The sequence below is a fragment of the Eurypyga helias genome, unplaced genomic scaffold, assembly GCF_000690775.1.
Source record: "Eurypyga helias isolate BGI_N326 unplaced genomic scaffold, ASM69077v1 scaffold22486, whole genome shotgun sequence".
Lineage (NCBI taxonomy): Eukaryota > Metazoa > Chordata > Aves > Eurypygiformes > Eurypygidae > Eurypyga > Eurypyga helias.
In genome coordinates, this window is record NW_010257532.1 from 871 (window position 1) to 27,335 (window position 26,465).

General features: G+C 39.0%; 1 protein-coding gene across 1 annotated transcript; it reads left to right on the forward strand.

The window, feature by feature from the left end:
- Nucleotides 1-309: 309 nt before the first annotated feature.
- Nucleotides 310-26,444, forward strand: ATP6V1H (ATPase, H+ transporting, lysosomal 50/57kDa, V1 subunit H; the record flags this gene model as incomplete). The annotated part of the gene is made up of 9 exons (XM_010154058.1): nucleotides 310-477; nucleotides 1,578-1,631; nucleotides 4,138-4,235; nucleotides 5,724-5,916; nucleotides 9,572-9,750; nucleotides 10,542-10,667; nucleotides 12,590-12,691; nucleotides 17,212-17,325; nucleotides 26,122-26,444. Coding segments are annotated over 9 exons (1,095 nt in total), but the record flags the coding sequence as incomplete, so codon positions are not given.
- Between the last annotated feature and the right edge of the window lie 21 nt (nucleotides 26,445-26,465).

The following is a 26,465-nucleotide window of genomic DNA, read 5'->3' on the forward strand; positions in this document are numbered from 1 at the left end:
AAAGTGAGCCTACTCGTGTGTGTTAGGCCATTAAGTGTCTTACTGTTGATGGATTTCTGATTGTAATGGTGTCTTACATCAGTAGCCCATTGGTAGTTCCCCTCCACCCCTTTCCGAGTTCCTTCCTTGTGGACTTCATCAGCTGTGGATATCGGAACACTGAGAGAAGTATACCAGTTACCAGGAAGTAGGAGCAGCAGAAAGCTGAAAAATCAGCATTACTAAGCATGAAGAGACTCCTACATAGAAAATGGGTAAATTTCTGTAAGGGGACATCTTTTACCTAAATTTGGTTTTCAGAGCTTATAGGACTTCTCACTGAATCCTGAAATTGTGGCACTTGAAAAATGTGTTTATTGTGTTCTTTTTCAGGCAGCAAGAATTATTGCCAAATTGGCTGCATGGGGGAGGGAGCTTATGGAAGGCAGTGACTTGAATTATTATTTCAACTGGATTAAAACTCAGCTCAGTTCACAGGTAAAAAGCTACTTCTGTTTAAATGTTGTAGGGAATTTGGCAACTTTTTTCACCCATGTGAATATATAGATGTGCAAACAAGAGGTATATTTTTAGGTGGGTTTTTTTTTTAGAATAAAATTTTACTTTTTCATTTTTAAAGCTCAGTATCCTTTATTCAGACACATAGTTTTTAACTTTTTTATATTTTCTACTCTATTCCTTGAAATGTAAATGAAAATTAAAAATGTAAGGCTTTTGCCTTTTCTGTTGGCTAACACTGCTTTAATTCTGGACACTGAGAAAACTTGTGATGAGGGCTCTTTTTGTCTACCTGTATTGTTTTGTTTCTCAGAGCTTTTTGCTGAGAAGAAAAATTGCATGGCAGCGGGAAGTAACTATCAAAACTTTTTTCCAGTTTACTGTATTCCAAAGCTTTTATTTTTAGTCCTGTCTCTTGAAACCAAATAAATCCTGACTTATTTGGGCAGCATTTTTATGACATTACCTCGATATGAGATGCTTACTGCTGGCTTGTCCTTCAAAGATAAATGATTCTTCTTTGTGTTAATTTTTGGAGATTTTCCCTTCAGTCCTTATCAAATCCCAGTGATTTGTCATTCTCAAAGCAGTGTTGTGGCAGAAGTGTATCTGGAGAGCAGAGAAGCATTCAGTAAGTTTAGTAACAGTGTATTTTTTCACAGCTTTCCAAACCGGTATTGTTAAAAAGGAGTTTTACTTTTTTTTCTCTGGAAGAAGAATCTTAAAGTTGGAATTTCCTTCAGAAGGATTCAAGAGAACAGCTTTTGTATTCTAAGATGCAGATGGATAAAGTTCTTGAGTAAATACATACTTAAAAAATAATAAAAATTAAATCCTCATATACCAGGATCAGCTCCAAGGATATTTCACATCCCCTCCTCTCCTTGCCCCCCGTCATGTCTAGAAGAATAAATAAAACATATTATCACAATGTGTTGAGCAGGAGAAGTATTTAATAGATTCTTAATCTTTTCTTTCTCTGACTAGAGAGATGGGATAATGAAAAGAAACTTGGTAACAACTATTCTGTAAAGGTGAAGGACAGCTCTGATTTTAAGCTTTTATTTTTTTTTTTCTAGAAACTACGTGGTACAGGGGGTTCTGTGGAAGCCGGAGCAGTCTCCACTAGTGATGTGAGTATATCTTTGAAATCTGTCAGTTTGCTATTTTTGGGCAGGTGATACCCACGCCTTGGATTAAGGCGCAGAGCTATTGTGGTGTCAGTAACAGAAAGTACTCGGGATCAGAAGTGTATGACAGCAGAGTGCCAGGTGATGGCGCCAAGAAACAAAATTAGTTTTAAAACCGTGATTTCACAGCAAATGCTGGCAGTGGAAGCATGTATTTTACCAGTTGGTTTGGGTTGTTAAAACTGTAGGTGTATCTAGAATTTTCTTTGTTAAATCTTGAACAAAATATATGCAATTAATTTAGTATTTAAACAATACTGTCTGTTTAGGGCTCAACTGTCAGACCTGCAGAGTAAAACTGACACTAAAAGGCTTTCAGCCGTTGTGCAGAACTTAGAAAGGGCATGCTGGATATTAAAGCTAACATTGCCCCTCCATATCTGTAGCATGAACTTAGAAGAGTACATTCAAAGGTGTAAGCTTTTCATATTTGAGTAGCTTGAATTCAGGGGAAAAAGGATTGTCCTTTTTTGCATCAGTATCTGTTTATACCAAATTTCATCTCCAAGCTCAATGCTCATTACAGCTACATGAACTGCAGCAGTATAGCAAACACAAGTGATTGTCATAAGTGGATTTTTTGTTTTGTTGTGGCACAACGAGGCGGTTTATTCGAGCTTTTGAGCATGGAGTAGAATTCAGTTTGGTCTCTTGTTCCTTTTGCAGCCTGAAAGTGTTCACAGTTTTTCAGAAGACTTAAATATGAACCTGGAATTTGTTTTTCTTCTAAATGTAGTAATTGCTTTAAAGTGTTAGCTTCCTGTAGAGAAAAGCCTCTTAAATTTCCTCCTAACTGGGTTTTAAAATAGAAAAGACTAAAGACTGTTATGCATGACCATGGATAGGGGGTAAAATTACAGCCTGAGCATTGAAGTATTTCCTGTGCCATTTTGTTAGGCTCAGTCATACAGCCTTAAAGGAGTATATGGTTCTGCAGCACGCAACACCACTCGTTACAGATCTGTGAGCTCTTCTAAATTGCTTGGAAATCTGTATTCCTTGTCCTGTAGCACTGCATGGATGTGCAGTACCACTCAGGGTACCAAAGCAGCTGAACTGGTAGGGCAGCTCTAGGATACTTAAGTTGGGCAAGTATTGTCTCGACTACATCAGTGTTCCGATTTCACATCTAGCTTGTGCAGGATTTCCAAGCAGGCCCTGACTAATTTATTTCAGAGTAAATTAGAGATGCAGTGGTAACATTTTACACAGGAAATGAGGGCTGGGATCTGTGATGAAATTTCAATGGTAACAGTGTTGGAAGGTGAATGTTTTTATGACAGGCTCTTTAAAAAGAAAACTCCAAGTTCAGTAGTACACACGTTGGTGATGCAGATAAATTAATACATTATTTGGGGTGGGAGGGCTGTCTGTGTGTTTATAGCTGTTTTATTTCCATAGTGTGTGAGAGTGAATACCTACCCAGGAAGATGAATGTTCTGTATCATGACTTGGGCCTAGATGTTCCAACTCAGTTTTTACATAAAAGTGTTAATCTCTAAGAGACACAAAATGAATTAATCTTTATTTTTAATTCTGTTTATTGTCTCTTCTCTTCATATGGGATTGCCAAACTTCTTTACTCCATGAAATTCTTGAAAGGTTTGATCTTGTATTGTGTGAGTGACCTACCATAAGACTTTCAAGATGCTTAGTAAAGAAAACAGCTTATAGGAAAAAATGCCCAACATTTTATGAGCAGCATATCTGAGTATTAGGGAAGATAATGCTAGAAGTTGAGCAAGAAAAGAGAAAAAAATGCCTTTTTAGTTAAAAGAAGGGCAAAAAAAAAAAAAGGCAGAGCTAAACTTTGAGGATGATTTTGCATACTTGTTTTTCTGATGGTAATTTTTGTGTAAATATACATCTCATTATGGTAAGCATGGTACTTACTGTGTGGCTCGTGTTTAGGAAAATATACAGTTGTAGTGATGCCACTGCTGTTTTGAGTTGGAGAGTGGGAGTGGGAAGAATCTGAGGTCAAGATTCCTTTTTCTGCAGTGACCTCTAGCAAACTTCTTCAAGCTTGGTAACCAGTTTGCTGATTTATTTCCCAAAGTTTGCTCAGTGTAATAACAATTGTTTCTGTGCATGGAAGGGCTCTGGCAGTATAGTTAGACAGAAGACAGCCTTCATTCATAGATGCTGAAAAAAGGAGGCATGTTCAAATGGGCTATAAGAATCTGTGGTGGTAATGGAAAACACTGTTACTTGCATCACGCTTCTTTCATTTTCAAAACTCTTCTCCATTTTGCTTCCCATCTTTTTGTTTGTTTTTTAAATAGGGGGATGCAAAGCATTGTAAGGGTGACCCTGTTCAACTCGGGAAGTGTTGCTGAAGAAATGTGTGTTGGAAGTATGCTAGTAAAGCCTAGTTTGGAAAACTGAACTTCGGCACCTACTGCCTATTTCTTCGTGTAAGAAATGATGTGTTGTTCTTTCTACCTAGAGTTCCCAGTATGTACAGTGTGTTGCTGGATGCCTGCAGCTGATGCTCAGGGTCAATGAATATCGCTTTGCGTGGGTAGAAGCAGATGGAGTAAATTGGTGAGCATTTATTTCAGTTTATATGGATATACTTGCACTTATAATAGCACATTTCCCAGCGACCTCTTTGGAATAGAACTCCTGCAAAAGACAGCTGCTCTGTTTTAGTACAAAACCTGTTTGTTTTCAAACATTAATACAGTCAAATAGACAAACTTGCAGATATAGGTACCAATGTTGAGGCTTTAATGCTACTTAACTCTTCATGAAGAACTGCTTAAATATCTGAAGGGGAATACAGCCATTTGTCTTTAGCTGAAGATGCTCTGGTTTTCATTTAATAGAACAAGGGCTAACAAAATAAGTTTCTGCTAATCTTCCTTGTCTTTCAGTTTGGAGTTGTTCAGTCTGAAAATATTAGTGAAAAGAGAAACCTGTTCTAGAGCTAAGCTCAATTTTTTTTTTCCTCATAAGGCTTCAAGTGGGTCATTCTTTTATCCAGACTCTCTTCATAAATAACTTTGCATAAGGTTAGGATGTTATCACTCATCTTATTTAAAAAATGCCTGTCTAAAAATAACTTTTCTGCCAAGCATGCCTCTACCGGGGATGGTAGCTGTATCATTTGCACTTTAGGAAAAAGTACTCCTGTACTCTGAAATGGAAAAAAAGTCAAAGTTGCCAGTGAAGGGAAAGTTCAAAAGATGTCCTCGTATGTCAAGAAGACACTGCTGAAACAAACTTTTTCACCAAGGAAGCTGTTTAATAAACTGTTAAAGCATTACAATAACCCTGCGTTCCAGCAAGTTTTGAATTTGTCTTAATTTTGATAGCAGTGATCAGTAGTGAGAGTAGTGTGGGGTGGTTTTTTTTTTTTTAATTGGGTTAGCTTTTTTGGAATGGCTTGTAAATTGCTTATTAAATTTTCAGAACTTCAGCTGAACAAAGCTTCTACAGTTTTCTTCATGGAGGTCTTGTGATAGTACGTCTTCTCTAGCACTGCTTTATAGATCTAACACATTATAGATATACAAGCTGTTTTCTGAGAACTCACTGGTTAAATAATGGTTACTTCAGCTCATTTTGGACACTCCCATGGAGAGATATAATTAAAGAAATAAGTTTTGTAGATTTGTGAAGATTTTTTTTCTGTTTTTGCCTTCTTTTACTTAACTCTGAAGGAGTAGCTGTGTGTTGCTCTGTTTCTCCTAGAATGACAAATAATGCCCTAAACATGCCAGTAGAAAAAGAGTCTTGGTGAACCTGAAGATGGATACAGTACCACATCAGTTCACATGGGAAAAGCTTCTTTATGACTGTGAGGCTAAGGAGGAAATAACTATTTTTTAAAGATGGCTTTCTGAACAAACTGCTTGTACAATGATAAATACTGGTGCAGGATACTGTGATGCGTGTGTTGCATACTCATCCTCAGAGCTCTTTACAATAAGTTCTTGTTAACCATTTATTTCAGTGTTTCAGGGTGGAGCAATGCAATCTATGCAGTCATTAATTAAAAATAAATTGTATACTATGTTAATTTTTCAGTATCATGGGAGTCTTGAGCAACAAATGTGGCTTCCAGCTCCAGTATCAGATGATTTTCTGTGTGTGGCTGCTGGCATTTAGCCCTCAAATGTGTGAATATCTCCGTCGATATAATATTGTTCCAGTGTTGTCAGACATTCTTCAGGAATCTGTCAAAGAGAAAGTAACCAGGATCATCCTTGCAGCGTTTCGGGTAAGTGCCAGCTGACTGCAATTGCACTGTGCTTCTCTCTCAAATGAGGAGGTCTCAGATGTTGCTGATGCACAGCTGTTTCTGCTAGACCGTATCACTAAGCTGGATTGAAAGCTTAATTCTCCCTCCATTTTTTTTTTTTTTTTTTCCTTCTTTCTTGTGAGCTGAGTTTCGGTACAGATAATAGACATGCTATTGCAGGTAATAGACATCTGCTATCCTATGTCGTCTTGAAATAAGGTTGACTAAAAAAAGCCCATGCTAACACCAGCACTACTGATTTCCCTTCTTTAGTTCAAGATTCTTTTTTCCATTGGTACTAGTATAAAACACTGTATTTGCTAATAGGTGATGAATTTTGCCGTACAAAGCTTTAATTAAAAATTGTTACCTTAAACAAAAATCTGTTTGTCGAGCTGGCTGACTGGGATTTTATCTGCTAGTCCAAAAAAATCTTTTCTTGGTGGCTCTGTCAAGATGAACAAAGATATCAATGTAAGAGTTAGTAGTTGACTCACTCTGTCCACGTTACCTGAAAATAACTAGTTGTATTTAAGATAATTCGGAATAACTAAGCTCTGAGACTTGCTGTTTTCATTGTGAGAGTACCAGTTTGTGTTCACAGTGCCAGTTGTGCATGTACACATAGTTTTACGTGCATGTTTGTCAAGTGTCTTGTATGTAATGCAGGAAAAAAAGTTTCGAAGCGGGACTTGTATCCTGAGTGGGAAATGTAGATCTTGGAAATTATTTGTTTTCCTGGGTACTGATTTTGTTCCAGTAGTAGGTGTTGCACATAAATAAGGATGGAGAGATGCTTACTGACTTGCTGATCAGCAATAACAAGCTGTGTGAAGACACTTACTCTGTGACTTAAATGGTGTCTCAAAAAGCATCTGCTACTTTGAAAAATTTCTGGATAAGGTAGATCATAAGAGTATGCTACTTATCCTTTTGAAGGAGAGCAGTGGTGCGAGGTACTTAGTAGGAGCTGTTCTTACTCTGTAGACTTCTGTAGGTGTTCTACTGTTCTTTAGGATCTTAATGTTAGGATTAATCAGGGACTTACAGCAAGACAGCTTGGGGGGGTGGGGAGGGCGGGGAGAGGGGAAGTTAAGGGGCTCAACAGTTTGTATTCAACTTCTTCCAATTCTGAGGTTATAAAAAATAGGAGAAATAATTGCTAGTTCTTAGATTCAGTGTGTTTTGCAGGAGGGGACAAAAATGAAGACAAGTTCTTTTAATAAATAAAGACTAAGAAAGATTAAGATGGTTTGTTACAGGCTTCAGGGAAATGAACTTAGCTGTTTTCTTTCTCCAACGCTGAAGACTAGTGTTGGCATGAAAATGAGGTTATAAAGTGGCAACCAGGAAATAATAGTCTAGAAATTAGACATCAGGGCTGTGAGTTCTGAAGCAAAATTAAAATAGGTAGCAGAGGCGAAACCAGCCCTTTTCCTGTGTGAGAGGCTACAGTACCATTTTATGGAAAAAAAAAAAAAGTGAATTGCATAAAGGACTAGGCTTGATTATTCTCCAAATCACCTACTGCCTGTGCATTGTTGAAGGTATGTCATGAGTCTTGACAACTTGCATACGTCTTCTCTACTGCTCAATTTCTCCTAATTCGACCTGTTTCACCTCTTTGGCTAGTTACTTGCATGAAGTATGTAATTGTAATGTGTATTTTTACTCAGGTATTGGGTACTTCTGTCTACTTTGAATCAATTACTTTCTCTCTTTACCTACTAAAATGTTTATTCCTCTTTTTTCCTAATTTTGTTTATGTCTGTTTCATACCTGTAACTCATTTTGTGTCTTAAAATTTTATCAGAGTAGTTTACTGATCCATTCTATTTAGTCATGTGTTCCGGTTTGTACTTTGCTCACATATCCTTTCAGTTTCACTGTACAAAGCTTGAATATCTCACTATGGTATGAGATAGGTAGTAGTATCTGGAGTAGCTTCCACGTCTGCCTATAATTTTCTTACCTAGGAGTTCTTTGGAAATTTATCTACCTGCTTCTTGAACTTGCTGAATTTTGTCTTTTAAGATTCATTATTTGTTCTTTCGCTCTCATTAGCACTTTTAACTCTAAGTAATTTAGTGTTACTTTCTGTAAATTACCTTTTTACTTCTCTGATCTCTTGCTGAAATAGAACTGTGGTGTGAAAAAAACCCCAAACAACCCACGTTGAAGCTAATTGCGTGTCCATTGAAAGCAGTAATATGACTTAGCTTCAAGATGCAAGTTTTAACGTTTATTGGCAGTGTTCTGCCTCACTAACTAATATGATGCCTGGTATCTTAGAAACCTTAAGTGTATGTGTCTTTAGCATGAATGACAGTGATGCAGTCAAATTCCTTCTGTATGGTTTCATTGTTTATTTCTGGTAGATGTTAACGCTTATTTATATGGACACGTGTTCTGTTTGTTAAGGGCTTTGTTTTTTATATGGAATTCATGTTTTCAGCTTTATCAAGAAGTGCAGGTGGCTAGCTCTGACTGAACAACATGATTTGAAGCTGATTAAATTGAGTAGAAATGTAATGAATAAATGACATTGGAACTTGACTATTGCATTCTGTGCCTGTAATTCCAGTCTTACTGACAAGCTTCTGTTTGAATAAAAATGTCTAATTGGAATGTTCCCAAATTCAAAAGAAGCTGATCTAATCCAGATGGTCTCTTGAGTTGGAAAGATGACGTTGGGGTTTTTCGTTTTTTCTTTAAGGCTTTCCTGCTTTATGCTACTGCTGCGCAGCAACCTAAAATGATAATCCCAGATAAAAATAGTTATTTATGGCAGGGGCTCTGGGATTTGGGATACAAGCCTGCCCTTCTTCTTTTGAATAGTCTTTGTAGTCAGCCTGATTCTGTATGGAAAATGATCAAAGCAGGAAAATTAATACTTTCTGATTTTGAAGGTAGCGTACCATCTAGGAGAAAAAAGGTGTAAGTGACTTGAACTTGAGTGCAGTGGTAGTTGTGCTTTCAGCACATGCGGTTGCATTACTTTTACTGTGTGAGACAGGGCTTCCTATTTTTTTTTTTTTTTGAAGTTTAAGGGTGGGTTTTTTTGGTTTTTTGTTTAGGTTGGGGAGTACTTTTTACAAGGGCCTGTAGTGACAGGACAAGGTGTAATGGGTTTAAATTGAAAGTGGGGAGGTTTAGATTAGATATCAGGAAGAAGTTCTTCACAGAGAGGGTGGTGAGGCACTGGGACAGGTTGCCCGGAGAAGCTGTGGATGCCCCATCCCTGGAAGTGTTCAAGGCCAGGCTGGATGTGGCTTTGAGCAACCTGGTCTAGTGGAAGGTGTCCCTGCCCATGGCAGGGGGGTTGGAACTAGATGAACTTTAAGGTCCCTTCCAACCCAGATCTTTCTATGATCTGCTGTAGTGGCAGATAGGAATACTCCTCCTGTGTGGTAAGATCAGTCTTAGGCAATTTATGCTACTAAATCTAGGTGTAAAGCAGCCACTGTGTGGTAGAATCATACTTCAGTTCTTTGGAGAGACTATTTCAAGAAGTGGTCAGTTCTGTCACTTACTGAGCTAAAACATGCTAATAGGAATTTCTGTAAAATACCACTTTGTTTCAAAATACTCTGTTCTTAAAACAAACAAAATAACTAAATTTTTATTTCCCTAGAATTTGTTAGAGAAATCTACCGAGAGAGAAACTCGCCAAGAATATGCTCTTGCCATGATTCAATGTAAAGTTTTAAAGCAGCTAGAGAATTTGGATCAGCAGAAATATGATGATGAAGACATAAGTGAAGATATCAAATTTCTGCTGGACAAACTTGGTGAGAGCGTGCAAGACCTGAGGTATGCTTTGCAGTGTGAACTCTTAAAAATGCAATTGTACAAACATTGGTAAAATCTTTTTCTTTCCTAGGCTAAATAATATATAGAATTGTGATATATCAATTACAGTAGATAAGGTAGAACATACAGAGATGCTGGTTATATGTAAAAGTTTCCTATTCTAAGTGAGTATTTTCAGGCTGAATAGACAATAAACCTTCACTTTGGGATATGTGATCTTAATAACTGAAAGCCTCTTAACAGACTTCAGAGGGATGGTACAGGATATGCAGTCTAGGCTCAACTACCTGATTAGAGTATGTTTTGCTGTCCAGATTAACTCAAGTTTCTGCTTGTGTTTGCCTAGTTCTTGCTGTTGTGCATAAATTGGACCGCATGTTGTAGTTCATGTCAAAGGTTTGATTGGATGGAAGCAAGGACTGGGATCCTTAGTTGGGATGTTAAACCTAGAAAACAGACAAAACAGCCAATTACATTCCCAAATGCTGTGGTTGTGTGGCTTGAGTTTTTCCTGTGTTTTTTTTTTCCCTTCAGGAATTGTGTTTTGGGGTGGATGGGGTAGTATGTTTGAAATCAAATTTTTCTCTTGTCTGTCATGCCTTTCCTTATTTTTAAAGCGTTGAACTCTGAGACAGGGAACAATTTTCATGCCGTGCAGAGAGCTGACTTCCAAATCTGTCCTAGCAAGTTATGCTCCAGCTTTGTCTTACTAGAGCCAGGCTTAGGCATGTGCTTCAAACTCTCTTCATAGAAGCTTAGACAATATTTCATTTAGGTCTTTTGTGTTGCAGCTCCTTCGATGAGTACAGTTCTGAGCTCAAGTCAGGAAGACTGGAGTGGAGTCCTGTACACAAGTCTGAGAAGTTTTGGCGGGAGAATGCTGTAAGACTAAATGAGAAGAATTATGAACTACTAAAGTGAGTTTTCAAGTTTTGAATCACATAATTCTTTATTTTCTGTGTTTAACTGCACCTGTATCTATTACAGGTTTTACATTTCATCAAGAAGTAATTTCTAGAATAAAAGCAAGTCAGAACATCTTGCTATTTTTAGAAAGATATCCTTACTCGTGTACGGTTTATCTTGTTCAAAAGCAGAATTGCTTTTTTTGTTTTTATTGGTCAAAATGTATTGATGATGGGGATAGAGGGAATATCTCTAGCTTAACTTGCATGCAAATTTCTGCTGTTGAGTCTTTTAATGCTTTCACTTGAAAAACAGCTGTACTAATTGAGATAATGTTTTTACCGTATCATAGTCTTAGTTTTGTATTGTTTGTTGTCATTGACATGAGTACTGGACTTCTTTCTTGAATACGTGGGGGTTAAAAGCTGTGCTATTGTTCCATGGAAGATCTGACTTGCTGCATTACACTGCAGTCTGTCTTTTTTGTTTTGGGACTGTTTGGTGTATGTAGATTGTTAGATTAAGCTGAAGCTCATCTTTCCTTTTGGAGTCAAGGACTTACTTGCTGGCTTCTGAAAGTACGTACTCAAAAGATGTCTAGGAGCTCTCAATTGTTTAACTGCATTGTCATTAACTGGTGTTCCTCCTGTTCAGTATTTGCTAATAAGTGACAGACCTAAGAGAAATCAGGAGGTTGAGTGGAGTGTGCGAGATATTAGAAGGCATGGCAAGAGCAAGCTGATCCTGAGCTTTATGTGGGTTTCAGTCTGCCCTAAAACCTCACTGAAACAAGTCTGATAAATCCCTCCCTGAGGGCATATTGCAAAATATGTAGGATTATAGACTTAAAAAATCTATATGCTGCCAACAGCAACATGGAGTTGATGTTGAGGTTTAGTATTTCTTGTAACAAAACATTGCAATTGCTGTATTCATCTCTCCTGTTTCTGGGACTGTTACAAAAGTAGTGATCTACAATATTTCCTATTTCAATATTATAAAAAAACCAAACTAAAAACCCCAAAATAAAACCCAAGCAAATGCCCTCCCCACTCCAAACTCAACAGCTCCCCCTGTAATGTGGTGGGGAGATTTTGCACCTCAGAAATTCTCTTTTGTGTCGGAAGGTATTTGACAGACAATCCTCTCTTTGCTTCAAGCCACATTATTTTATTTTCCCTTAACTGTCAGCTTACTTGTTTTCTAATTCTAATAAACTTACTGTCAAACTTAAGACTTTTCCTGCCCTCTGCCATTATTGACTTCTTAAGCAAATGAGGCTGGACTTGTATTTTGTTCAACATTATTGTATGGATCTTCAGTGTCTCCTGGTTGGTGTTATAGTTCAAGTTGCTGCTCCTCCTTCTTGTCCAAGTTAGGAGGTATTTTAAAATGAAAAGTGCTTTATCTTTCACTTTCTGGCCTCTGGGGAGGCAGTGGCTGTGGCAATTTAATTCTACCAGAATGTTGGGTTTTTTTTTAATTCCAATTGCGTTTTTAACCCACCTAACTAGTTCAACTTGTTACTAACTTTCTGTGATTAGAATACATTTGTCACCTCACTACGTGAAGATAAATCTAATTTTCCAGTGATCTGTATGTATAACCTTTTAAACTTGTTATTAGTGCCTAACCTTCATATCTGTGTCACATTTTTCCCCCTCCTCGTTACTGGCTAGAGAACAGTGTCACTGGTAGCTGTTTCCCGCTACAACTTACTGAACTACATAACTAAAAAATGCAGCCAATATTAAGACTTGAGAAACTGTTTTCTGATTCTTACAGCTCTGTATTTCTGTTCATGCTAACAAAATAACTAATAGATGAAGTTGGAGTCAATTGCAAGGTATAGCTTTCATCATCTCAGTCTTTGAACCAAAACAAAAAACCCAAAACAAAACCTGGGACTTGATTGTTTCAAATCCTTTCCTAGAATCTTGACAAAACTTCTGGAGGTTTCTGATGACCCACAAGTGCTGGCTGTAGCTGCTCATGATGTGGGAGAATATGTACGACACTATCCTCGTGGGAAACGGTAAGAGAAATGCCAATATACTGATACTCAAAGTAGCTCGGTTAGATACTTTACCTGCGTGTGTTTTGCTTATTTGCATTCAAAGATGCTGCATGGACATTTCAGGTTATGCTTAAGTTTAATTCACTGGGAAGGTGAGAAAACACAAACTAGATCAGATGAGAAAATACCAACTAGATCTTTGACTTAATGTATCATTTCAGTGTCTCTTAGCAGTGGAGGGAGCCTTTGCCTAAAGAAGTCTGGAATAAGCTGTTTAGACTATAGCAGAAGACATGCACTAGAGGAGCTACCAAGAATTAAATCAACATACCATTTCTGCCCTCTGTTACGACTATTGGAATATAATTATTTGACTTACAGTAGGGATGGACTATTTCAACAATGACTAAGTCCATTTTATGACTTAAGACAAATGAGAAGATTTTTTTCACAAACAATTGCTATTGTAATTTTAGTGATGTTAGCACAGATTCAGTTATTACTCTTCTATTTTAGCGTGTTTTCTTTTAGCTACACGAATACACATTTGGGTGAAAGTGTTTATAGGTGAATTCATGTCAAAATATACAGACAGACATTGCTATACTTTCTTGCTTGGTTTTGTTTTACAAACCTGTGAGCAAAGATGTTTGCTTCCTGAATAATTGCATCTCTAAAGTAGAGAGATCACTGAAGCAGATAGTCCTTTGCTTTTTGCAGGGGTTGTGCTCATCAGTCATCCAGTGGGACATGTGACTTAACTTCTGTAGCAAAGAAGTAGTCTGTTGATGGTTTCTGCATAGGGTGTAATGGGGAGGATGAGAGTGGTCTGGGCTTGTTGTGAATTTCACGAACATTTCTTGTGGAGACAGCTGTCTTGACAGTTGTAGAATCATGAACAACAAACTGAAACTTCACGCCATGTGTATGCTAGAAGAATTTGTTCAGTCTAGAAAGATTCACCACCTTTGTAGTCTTGTGAGCAACTTGAACTGAAGGTGTTTTTGGAGTGTTGGAACAAAATAAATGTTTTCTAGGTCCACTAAAGAAAGGTCAGAGGTGTTCAGTGTGCACCACTTCTACTGAGCAGTGCTGTGTGGTTGCTAGTTAGCTCCTGTGTCTTCCAAACGAGATTCAGGTATTTAGGTATTTACCTCCAACTGGTATTTGGAGGAGAGGCAAGATATCCTCCAGTAAGGCGGAAACTCCTACTACCACCTGTAAGTGACAAAGCTGAAGGACTAATACTGGTTGCTCCTGCTTTGGTTTGCCCTTCGTCTGAAGCCATTTTATTAGGCATTTTTCACAGTCTTTGCACGCATCTACCCAAGTGTGGCATAATGCTTGGGCTGCTTTGGCCATGTGTTGTGGGACCAAAGCTGTGAAGTCAGAGGAATGGATAAATGAGACCTCTGTCTCTGTCTGTAGTTGGGAAAATGTACTGCTGGTGGGACCACAGCTCTGCTCAGCTCAGCTCCCAGGCTTTTAAACCTAGTCAGAAGTGCATCAACCTTCAAAAGGAGTGGTTGTCAGCACATAACAGGCGTTACAGATACTATTCTAACCCCCATTCTTATATCAAATTCTAATACTGTGGCTGATTTCTGCTTACGGACTTAACTTATTTAACTTTCTGTCCTGATGGACAAACTAAGATACCTCGATCGCTTTCTTTTGAAGAGCTTCCTTTGTAAACCAGTGCATTCTTGCTAAATATGACTTCAGTAATTTTAGGACTAGACGTGTAAAATACCGAAGGACTGTGTGTCAGTTCCCACGTAATAGTCCATTTTCTACTGTGATGTGTTTTGCTTTGTAGCTGTTTACTGCTCCCATGCTCAGTTAGTGTTTCACGCTTACGGTGTGACTCGTTTTGAGAATGGATGCTGTTTGTTGGTTTAGAAGAATAAGAAGAGTCTTACATATTTTTTTTTTCCTTTATGTGTTTATCCTCAACTCTGAACTGAATCACCTTTCAGCCTTTGAAGGTTGAAGAACATAAAACTTCTAGAGTTTACCTGTTGCGCACTGCAGAGACCCAGAGACGAGTTTTGGCTAACCTTTCCCCTTGTCTGACAAAAGAAAATGTTTGTTAACCTAAATACTACAGTTTTGCTTGGCTTTTCTCTAATGTTGTCAGCTTAAATAATTTTAGCTTGCCTTTAGGATTGCACATTGTGGACCAAATTCTCAAGGCAATAGCACTGTGGGCCTCTAATGAGGCTCAGCTACAGGCTTTTTCTGACAATGTAACAGCGGAAATGACTATGGCGTTTGTGTTTCCTGTCCCTGAAAATAAACACAAGCTAACATCAGCCTCCAGTACAACTTGCACGTGGCCCGAGGGTTACTGCTATGTAACATCAACACTTTCAGTCACCTGAACGCCCTGAACAATGGGGTTAATGCTTTGCATGTGAAAGAGATTGATGCTTAGAGTTATTCCCTCCTTTAGCTCCTGATTCAGAAACAGCTTAATTGCCTTCCCTTTTTCATCTTGTTCTGCTTTTAAATACGTAGTGTGAATTTTATATTAATAATTTCTGCTATAATACTGTAAACTGCTCTCATTTGTCTTCATCTTCTCTTTCCTCTTTCTCCCTTTAAATGTGTCATGTTAAAATCAGGCTCTTCAGCGTCCAGGAACGCGTTTGAATTGCCACTGTTTTGGCTTAGCACACTGCTGTTATGGAGAACAGTCCCACAGGAGCTGTGCAAGTACCATAACTGGCCCATTAGGCTCAGTTACTGCTGTGAAGTAAACAGAAGTTGGGGAGAGGGGAAAAAACCAGAACTAAAAGCAGTGTTTTGAGCAGGTTCGGAACTCGAAGGAATGTCATTCACCATGAACCTTCCTCACAGTTGCTTACATTTTGGTCTGCAGCACATGGCTGGCAGGTGATTTTTAGCAGTAGGCAGTTTTATGCAAGAACGGTAATGATGTTCTGTAATTCTCAGCCATAATTTCATGGTGATGTACTGTCATCTGAAATACTCTATTTCCATTTGTGATTATAGGTTTTTAACGTTTCATTTTGATACTGGCACCTTCCTTGTGAAAGGAAGCTTTTGAGTTTAATGCCTCTAATCCCTCCTTTCAGTCCCTGAACAATCAGTGTTTAAGTCAGTCCTGTAATGAGGAAAAGGTTCCTGTTTGTGTTTCAGTCTTGTCTTTGTGTGCAGTGGTTTTATATTTAAGTCATGATTAAAAATGTGAGGAAGCCTAAGGCAGACATAAAGGCTTTTTGAATCTGTTACATTACTAATAACTTCTTGAATTCTTGGTGAGGATTTTCTGGCTTAAAAGAATTACACTTTTCTGAATGCGTTCCTCTTGTATGAAATATCTCTAAATGTTTTAATACTGGTGGGAAATAATATTCTCCGTGGTCTCCAGGATAGTTTTGACCGAATTATAAAATGAAATGGGAAGTTACCTTTTTCATCTCCACCCTATGTCTTTATACTGTTCTGCAATTTTCAAAAACATGGTCTGTTGTGTAGGATTAAGACATTTGGCAATGAGAAGAACAGTAATGCAAGCTTAGAATCCCAGGATAACATCAGGTTCAGAGTAATGCGCAGGGTATTATGTTTAACTACGCAGTGGCCTGTGAGAGAACAGATAGAAGAACCATGTACAAGTCACCGAGTAATCAGTTTAGGTATTTCTTCCAAATTCTCTCCAAACTTTTTGCTGTGGCCGACCGAAGTGCAGCACATAGGCAGTCGTATGGATGGTGATATTTTTTCAGGTTTTGAGTGTGTTGCCTTCCTTTTTTTTTTTTTTAAAGAACTTATATATTCATGATGTGATACAAGATTTCATTAGAATTTCATGTGGGATTTGGTATAGCTATTAAAAAGCTATGGCTGGGTACTGTGGTGAAGTTTGTAGTGAAAGATGCAGTTAAATATGCTGTTTTTCTGGAAATGGTAGCTTATGAGCCAGTTGTGTATCCCCTGCAAGAATAGCTGTGGCTGTAGTACAGTTTGAATGGCAGAAAGCACTATGAGGATTACCAGGTGCTGGTTTGATAGGTGTTGGCCTGATTACAAACGTATTTTCTGGATTAGGCAGTGCTAGACTGGACTGGGGCTTTAATCTTGCAAAAAAATGGAGTGACCTGGTTGTCATCAATTTATGGAGGGGAGTGCACTACTTCCTCCTAAATAATAATCCATCATGCTCCTGCTAACCCTCTCGAGCAAATAACTTTCTCTGAAAAGGGCTCCTTCCTTGACAGTTGTTTATTTCAAAATTTGTGGAAGTAGGTAGCAGGTAGCAAAACAGATGAGTTCAGTACAAACACTTTTTGATGCTGTGAATTCTTTAAAAAAATATATATATCAGTAAGGGGTATGAGACCTGCATTTGTAACATGTCAAATAAGATGCCTATGTTAGGAAATAAATACTTTCAATAAAATAAATATTCTATGACTTAACCTTTTAATGAACATGAAGTGGTTGTGTAGGATAGCTACCCAGAAGCTGAAGTAATGCCAAAACCCTCTTGCTCCCCTCCTCTCTTTCAGAGTGATTGAACAACTTGGTGGTAAACAGCTGGTAATGAACCACATGCATCATGAAGACCAACAAGTTCGTTATAATGCGCTACTGGCTGTGCAGAAGCTGATGGTTCATAACTGGTATGTGAAGATTTATTTAACATCCTGCTAACACTACGAAATGCTGGGCTGTGGGGAGAGGATTCAAGACAGTAGATTTCTTCAATGGGGGGAATAACATTTCAGTGTGGCGAGACTGTTGTTCTTAAATGATGGAGCAATATGATGCTGATGTGCAAGATCTTTGCTAGTTTTTCTGTATATTTTTGTTGCAGTTGAGTAGCTTGACCTTGTGTGATTGAATGCCACATGAGTAATTCACTCAAACGATATATTTTAACTTATTTGACCTGCTTAATATTTAATATAAGCTGTAATTTAGACTTGCAAAACTAGTCTCCAAAATGTTAAGGATGTGTGTAGGTATTTTAGCAAGCTTACTTAATCTCAGCTGAAGGAATCAGTAGCTTGATGTAGTTGTAGTTGATGCTTCAAGTACTTAATTGGCAGTTCCTTTGCAAAGGGCCTGCCTGACCATCCTGTTGCATTCTCATTTGCCCCTTTCCCCCACTCTACACTGCTGTTTTCCTGCTGGCGTTTTATGAGGCGCAAGCACAATTTTTCTTGAGCTCCTGGAGTAGCAGAAGCTTAAGGGCTGGTTGGTTAGATGACGTTGAAAATCACTCACTGGTATCTCTTTCATCAGTTGCTGAGAACAATATTTGAAGTGAGGTTTATTCTTTCATTGTTTGACTAGTTTCCTAACTGTTTCTCTAATAGAACTCCAAAAACTCTGAAGTCCTGGCGTGTTCTGCCAGAACTTGCTGGTGGATGATGCTGCCTTTCCCAACAGAGCACAGGACCTTTGTAGTGAAGCACTGAAGGACAAGACCTGAAAAACAGTAGTGTTCACCTAACAACTTGGTGTAACTTGCCAAACTAATTAGGTATGCTGAGCATAAAGCATGGAGAGCTAAAATATTAATTAGGAATTCTTAATCTGATTATTAATTATGATTTCACCAAAGCTCATATTTCCAATTTGGCATTGCCTTAGAGAATGATAGGATGCAGCAGTGCACCTGAGTACATTGGAACATAGATGTTGAGATAAAACTAATTTAATTTTGAACTTAAAACAACCTTTTATTACTGAAAAGCTTGAAAGTACCTATAACTTCTGTCACTTTTTTGCTTCTGATAGAATGTGATCTTTTTAAAAGGCAGAGTAGTGATGATGCTAACAGTGTGAAAGCAGTAGGGGTAAAAGATTTATCAAGCACATTCTTACAGGTTCTTTCTCACCTGCTTGCTGTAGAATACGGGCTAGCAAGGCTGATACAAAGCTTCTGTCCCCTTTCCCTGCAGCGTATCTTCTGTAAAACAAAGTTTTTCCCTTTTTTTTTCCCTGAAGTATATGGGGTTTAACTCTTGTGTTTGTTAAAATATTAATTTTACCTTGCTTATTATCTGGTGATAAAAATACAAAGCTCTAGTCTTTCTCCAACACCAACCTCACTGGGAATAAAAGTTTTCCTGGATGCCTAACTTGGCTTTTTCTCATTTTCAACTTAAGCATACTAATTTAAAAACCAGCACATCTCGTCTTCTAGATTATGGCATGAACATTTCAGTGCCTGCTTTTCACCGTTTCTGAACCTTTAGACTTGAGACTGAGTGAGATTGCAGTTTCAGATCTTCAGAGGTGCCAATGAAGAGGATCTGTTTAACTTAGTGCCTTTTTCAGGTTCATATTGTAATCTCTGTAGGGAATATGTTCTTCACAGTATGGTTTGGGTTGGAAGGGACCTTAAAGATCATCTAGTTCCAACCCCCCTGCCATGGGCAGGGACACCTTCCAGTAGACCAGGTTGCTCAAAGCCTCATCAGCTTGGCCTTGTTTAATTCTTGTTTAATTCTTATTGGAACAAGCCTCTGGGACACACTGTCCTTGGCTCGTACTTGCCAAAGTAGTGTTCCCTCTGGAGTGGACATCAGATAGCCTTGAGCTGAGGAAATGGCAGTTTGTATGTGGAAGCTGGATCTGTCTTTGTGTCAATCTGACTTATGGTGTGTGTCAGGAGCTCCTCTGTTTCATAGCTTGTGTGGGGAGAAAGAGCAGAGTCCCCTGATGGCTGCACAGTGCAGTTCCAGTGCCTGCTTATTTCTCTTCAGAACTGGGGAAACAATAAGCATTTCTCCCCTTGCTTCCATGTGTTTTGGAATTCCAGTTATTTCGCTGAAAGCAATTATCTGTGACAGTGCATGGCAGGGGTGGCCAGGCTCTTCCTATATCTCTTTCTGAGGCTTGGTGCAAGTGCTGTGCCTGGAAAACTTTCATTACCTGAACCGAGGGAGCGTCAGGTGGGAGCTGAAGTGGCCTTCTGCTTAAAATGCAGCTGTAGCATTACACTGCTAATAACTCAACTTGGAGACAATTAACTCCTAAGTAATTTGAATAGTTCAGTACAAGCTGTTCAACTGCCTTTTCCTGAGGGGTTTTTAAGTCAGGGATAAATGGGAGGAAATCAGATTGTCGTTTTGTTCAGTATTGAAGCTGGGTTGGCAAAAGCAGTACCTGCTGTCAGCTTTTCAGATGAGGTAAGTTCAGGTGAAATATTCCAGTTACATTTGCGTGTTACATGATAGTGCACGTGTTGAAGCGGGGAGCAAAGGTATCTTTTCAGCATCACTTAATGTCTTTAAATAATGGTAATGTATCCTGTGTTTTAATTTCTCTTCAGCTGTGTTAGTTGTGGCACCCCACGCTGTCGGTAGGAAGCTGTCGTTGGCAGACGGAGGAGCTTGGCGTGGCAATGATGGTGCACATTTTTTTGTGTGTCCTGTTCAATTTGTCCTTTAACTGCGTATGAGAAACATCATCTCCTTATTCCTTGTCTTTGCTGGTGTTCAGAGGCAATACCCAGCTTGACCATTTTAGTGTGAGAAACTGGTTTGGGTAACCTAGTGCTGGTCGGAGTAGTGTCTTTAATGGGGCAGACTTTAAAAGAATCAAACGTTAAGTTCTAGACTGACAGCACTTACATATATCACTTTAAAGAAACCCAATGTTAATCCCTACAGATGAAGCATGTGTCTGTCATGTGCTTTATGGCACAACATTTACTGAACTTCAGGGATGGGAGGTTGTGACTCAAAGCACCTACGGTTAGAAGCCCAGGTTCCCTCTGTGAACAGTGCAGAGAAGGTGGTGGTTTTTCAGGGCAGCGCAGATCAGCTTCAGTGTCTGAAATTGAGCAGTGAGATTAAACTCCTGCAAGATCTTAAGGATTTGTGAACCTATAGTCTCCTGGCTTCATTCTAAAAGGGTTAATTCCAATCTTCTATTGCTTCACTAAAGTAAGATCTATATGAAGAGCTAGGTGAATTCTAGATGTTCTGCACTTGATGTGTAGTTTTTTTTTATGACCTTACTGGTCATCTGGAGCATAATGGATTGGTTTCCACCACCACCTGCTTGTCTTCTACCGGGGTTAGGCCCAGGAATGTTTGCTCCTCAGTTGTTTTTTTCTGTCAGCAGCAGCGATGTTGGGAGTTGGGGACCACATCAGGAATAGGAGAATGGTTACAATATCTAGTCTAGCTGACATGTGCAGAGATGGATCCTTGTATGCTCTTTGCTCATACAAATATAAAGTAAAATGCAGTGGCTTAACCTTTCTGTAGCTCAAATGTTCTTCAGTATTCATATGAATGATGTTGAAATGTAGTGGATCTGGTTGCAAGCGTGTGTACTTTTCCTCTGGCTGAGCCAGGGCAGGCAGTGGCAGAGCTCATATCTTCTGAGAGTTGTACCCATTGACTAAATTACTAGACTTCCCACTTTCCTGCTTATGTCGTAGTAGTGAGCTGCTGTTAGGGAGGGATTGCCTCTCTTGCCTCCGTGCTTGGGTATGATGCCTCATCTCCCCAGAGTCCTTGCACCTGTAACGGCTCTGAGCTATAGACTTCCTTTAAACAGGCAGACTTTTAGAATAAACTGCTAATCAATGATCTGCTACTGACATGGAGAGTATGAGTGTTTTGGTGGATGCTAAGCAGTGGGAGTTAGGGTGCATCATTGGTGCATGATCAAGTGTGGTATTGGAAGTAAAATTAAGAAACAACATAATGAAGCAACCGATTCAGATAAGCTATAAATATACAACACTCATGATTTTCAGAGTGCACATCCCAGACAAAATTACTAGCTTTCCATCTTTTAAAATGAGTAGTTATGCAAAGAGAGACATTAAAAAATCTGAAACTGCCAGGGATTTGCAGTATGCTATGCTTAGAAGCTGTTGTTCTATAGACTTACCATTGAATATTCAGCATTTGTCACTCCTTTTCTTTGGTATAAACTTTGTTCTCCAAAGACCACATAATCTGTTAAGTTGGCTTCTGTACCATGCTGGCTTTTGGCTGCGAGAAGTGCAAAGTGTAATGGTAGTTAACTGGCAGCCATGAAGTTTGCTGTCCCCCTGCCTTTTTTTTTCCCGTCCCAACACTCAGATATGTAATTCTTACTAGAGTAGGCTTAAATGTAGAAAACAAAGCCTACATGATAATGCAATCCACTATATTTATTCATCCTCTTTCTTAGCCTTCATCATCAATACAATTCCTTTTTAGTAGTTAACAGAAGCTATCCAACTGAAAAGTTTGAGAAGATGGGTTATGTCCCTGATAAAAATAAATTTTTTAAGAGGACAGTCCCTAGCTGGAGTGAGACAAGTTAGGCAAAAATTCCAATTACTTACAGGCACACTTGATATCTAGTAGGAGTGCTCCATCTTTGTTTGGTATTGTGTGTATGCTCTCCAGGACTTCACACTCTGTTTTCTGTCACGAGTTCTGCACTGCTTGTAAAACACACTATAATGTTTCTAGAGCTTCTGGTAATGTGGAAGAAATATTTTGCAAATACTGAACATCCTGCTCAATTTGTGTTTTCTTTTTCAAAGAAATTGCTCTTTTTTTATGTGCTGTGCTGGGAAAAAAGTCACCAAAGAAGTATCTTTTTGATAGTTTTGCTTCTGATTAGTGTTACTTTAAAGATTTGATTCCTGATAGCAAAATTCAGTTAAACATGATCTGTATCAGTCATTCTGAAATACTCTGTGCACACTTAAGACTCTTAGGTGTTGAATGCATTAATCCACTGAGTCAAGGAAGAAAAGTGTATTCAGCAAACAGTTTGCAGAAGAGAACTGCAGTTTTCCTGTGGGGTAGCACTCCAGCTTGGACAGTCTTCTCAGCCCAGCTCTCTAGGAGGATGTCTCTTTGGGTTTTTTAGTTTACTACTTTCATAGCCATGCTGTTTCTATTTACTTCTGTGAAGAGCAGTGCATGTAATGTATAAAATCTATATTGCCTATTTAAAAAAAATATGATGTATCAAGTGTATATTTTACATATAAAATATGGTAAAGCGGTAAAGCTTCTGATCCAGCAGTATGATATATTCATAGAATCACAGAATGGTTAGGGTTGGAAGGGACCTTAAAGATCATCTAGTTCCAACCCCCCTGCCATGGGCAGGGACACCTTCCACTAGTCCAGGTTGCTCAAAGCCTCATCCAGCCTGGCCTTGAATGCTTCCAGGGATGGGGAATCCACAACTTCTCTGAGCATCCTGTTCCAGTACCAAACCACTGTAATTGTGAACAACCTCTTCCTTATATCTAATCTAAATCTCCCCACTTTCAATTTAAACCCGCTTCCCCTTGGCGTGTCACTATAGGCCCTTGTAAAAAGGCTTTCAGGAAGCAAATATTAACATAGCTCCAGATTTGGTTTGAGCTTGGTTTCTTTATTTCTTCACTGACTGCTGTGGCTCCATGGCAAGGCAAATGCATCTCTGGTGGCCCCTCTCCAGCTCCAGTTGCCTTTCTCCTGGCCACCCCTAGTGTTAATGTGAAACTGCGGAAACCAGGTTCAAGGGAGCTTTTTTGGCAGAAAACAATTCACCTGAGAGTTAAATGAACAAAGCCTACAGTCTCACCACAATGCCTGGAGGAGTGCTCTGTGAGGAAAGCAGGACTACGTGGCTGGAATGGGTTCATGGGTGGCTGTGCCAGCTTTGTCCCCCACTGGATTAGGTGGGGATTTGAGAGACGGTTGCAAGCTTGTCCTGGTGTTGCCACTTCTTATCTACTGCTCAGCAGGTTCCAGGGGTTGTCACATCTGTAGAGCTGTTTTTGCAGCAGTGGAACACTTACAAGACCAGTGCTTTCGAGGAACAGTTTAGCCTGCTGTGGAGCTGGGAATATGTCAGTTGTGTAACAAATACCTGTTTGTGAAGTCACAATAAATTACTAAAAATGGTCTGTGTCTCTCAAAAAGCCCAGGTTGTTAGACCCGTAGTGGAAATGCAATGTAAAGATGGCAAAACTGTTCTGTCTGTTCAGACTATTCCTTCTGCTGCCTGTGCTGTGAACTTGCTTGTCTAACTGCTTGTCGTATCTTTATGAGTTGTCTGTAACAGCATATAGTGGCAATGTCTTTTGAGTGGCTGTAGTCGTGGCAGACTTCTTACTGTAGCTATATTATACTTCTGTACGCTTTCATAAGAAGAATTTCTTTGGAACTAGCTTTTCAATTTCACTTTCAGAGGCACGGGTTGGTATTTTCATATGTTCTTTGTCAAAGGAAGGTATTCTTCCTCTTAGGGCAGAATGTTGAGAAGCTGTCTAAATCCCTCCTGTCAGTCTCTTACCTATCCCTCTCATCATCTGGCATAGACCATGCAAGAACTTGGCCTGGGTTAACCAGTGATACTCAATTGTAAATCATAACCAAACAGAAAATTAAGGTAAACTTCCCATCTATTAAATTAAGGTAAACTTCCCATCTGGACTACCTACTATATGTCCTTAGAAGTTGAATATGTCCGTTAAGGCAGTAAGTACCTACAAAATATGCTACTGCTCTGCCTTCTCGGAGGTTTTTGCTGAATACACTGCACCATGGTTGGATTTTAGTAAGCCTTGAATATGCATCTGAACCAGTGTAAGCTATGCAATAGTTGTAGTGTTACAGTTTGTTACCTTGATTGATTTTCCTCCTTCTAAGTAATTGCACAGGAATTTCACATTCAAAGTGGTTCATGTGTGCGTTAAGAATAAATAATTTTGTAGGCTTGTGATGTTGTGAGCAGAGCCATATCTGCAGCAAGTGTCGCTTACTTTCAAGGCTGGATGTCAGACAAGAAATACTAGAATTAGTACATGCATGACACAAACAAAAAAACCCCAAACAAACCACTGAGGGGAGCAGAAAGTGGTTTGGTGAGCTTGGAAGCCCTTGCATGGTTGCTGGCTGTGTTTTTGGATGGCTGTCAAATTTGGTTTATTTTGGTAGTACGATTCTGAGTCCTGTAAAATCACAAGAGAGCAGCTCATTGCTTCTTTGCCATCAGGAGCCTCTACCTTGAGGGTGGTGACCTACCTGCTATGATCACCAGTTACCCCTATTGAGTGCAGCCCAAGCACTGAAATACTTTGATCCTGCAGCAACACCTGGTAAAGCTGTGAAGGAAGGTGCTAAATCACAACGGAAGGTGCTAAATCACAACGTCGGGCTCAGCATAGAAGTGGTGTGTTGTTTTCTTTGCTAGTGGAGTTTGACATTAACATACTTTATAGGCATTTTGCTTTTCTAGCTACTTTAAAACAGAGAAAAGTGCTGTTGGGTGGTGCAGTTGTGATGCTGAACGTCATTGTGCAGTAGGAATAGTAATGCACAGGGAGTAGCTGTTCAACAGGGCACTAAACTGCAAGCTGCTTTTCGAAATGTGCAGTAAGAACTGATCTTTTTTCCTTTTTTTTTTTTTTCTTTTAATAAAGCAAAAGTGTATACATTAGGGTGGTTTTATTTTGTTCAAGAGAAGGATTTAAACCTGAACATTGCTTCTCTGAACTGCTTCTAGTCTTTAACCTGTGTTGGCTGAAATACTTGTGCAGTGAGAAGGACAGTGATGCTGAGTGTACAATCAGCAATGGAAAAAAAGCCCACCTACGTTTCACAGTCCTGAAACCTCTCTTTCACCTGGTACAGTTATTGAAGTTTATCTTCTGTAACAAGCAACCACCTGGATATTACTAATAACCTCTTTTCAGCTTCTTTGTGGTTCTGTGAAGTGTTGAGCTGCTTTCACAGGAGATAATGAAAGATGGATACATTCAGAAGAAGTGAAAGCAGTATTTTTCATAGAATTTAGATGTTGTTGCTCAAGGCAAATGCTAAGAATCCAGGGGGTTTTTGTTCCAGTGTTGAGAGGCTAGTTGTAAGTGACATAGAGCACTTCAAAATACAGGTGAGGAAAACACTAAAGAAAGTGTTGGTATACAGTGGGCCTGGCTTGGATTCCAACTTGAACATAACAGTTCTTCAGTCAGTGTCTATTTTGCTAGCTCGCGGGTTAAATTGCCGGTATGTACATCCATATTACTTGTGTTCCTGCAGCTGGCTTATGGGAAGAGATCCTTTTAATTACTTAGTCACAGCTTCTGATGTGTATATTTGGTGAACAAGGTCTGGGCTTTGTGGGTGTCCTGTAACAGTCGCCAGGACTTCTAAATATTACCAGTGGGCTTTTTCTTTTTCCAGACAGTTTTGTTGATGTTGGGTTCACACCTTATTTTCAGAGAGATGTATCTATCATATATGTATCTGTCATATATGATCTATCATGTCATACCTAAAGCTTAGGTACTCTCATAGTAGCTCCAGTTGACTATTGACAGTAGACATTATTTGAAGGAATAACTCTAAACTTCAAGCTGCTGCTTATTTCTGTACTTCATGCTTCCTGCCGCTATCCTCCTCACTCTCCAGAATGTGTCTCAATCTAATTTTTTTGTTCTGTTTCAGGGAATACCTTGGAAAGCAGTTGCAGTCAGAACAGCCTCAAACGGCGACCGCACGGAGCTAAACACTTCATCAGTTCATTCCCATAACTACAGTATGTTTGTCTTTAATACCAAGAAAACACTGAAATAACATGTTCTTCACCCGCTACTGGCGCATAAACTTTCCAGCTTTCCTCCAGTGTTGGTGGCTTAGCAAAAATTTGTTCAACTAGTTCTGATGATTATGCCTATTAGCTTCCTGTTCTATTCTGAATGTATATGAGGAAATGTGGCTAATATATTGTGTTTGTTTTATGTATTTATTCTCATAATAAAGAACGTTATTAAAGGATATTCTTTCCATGT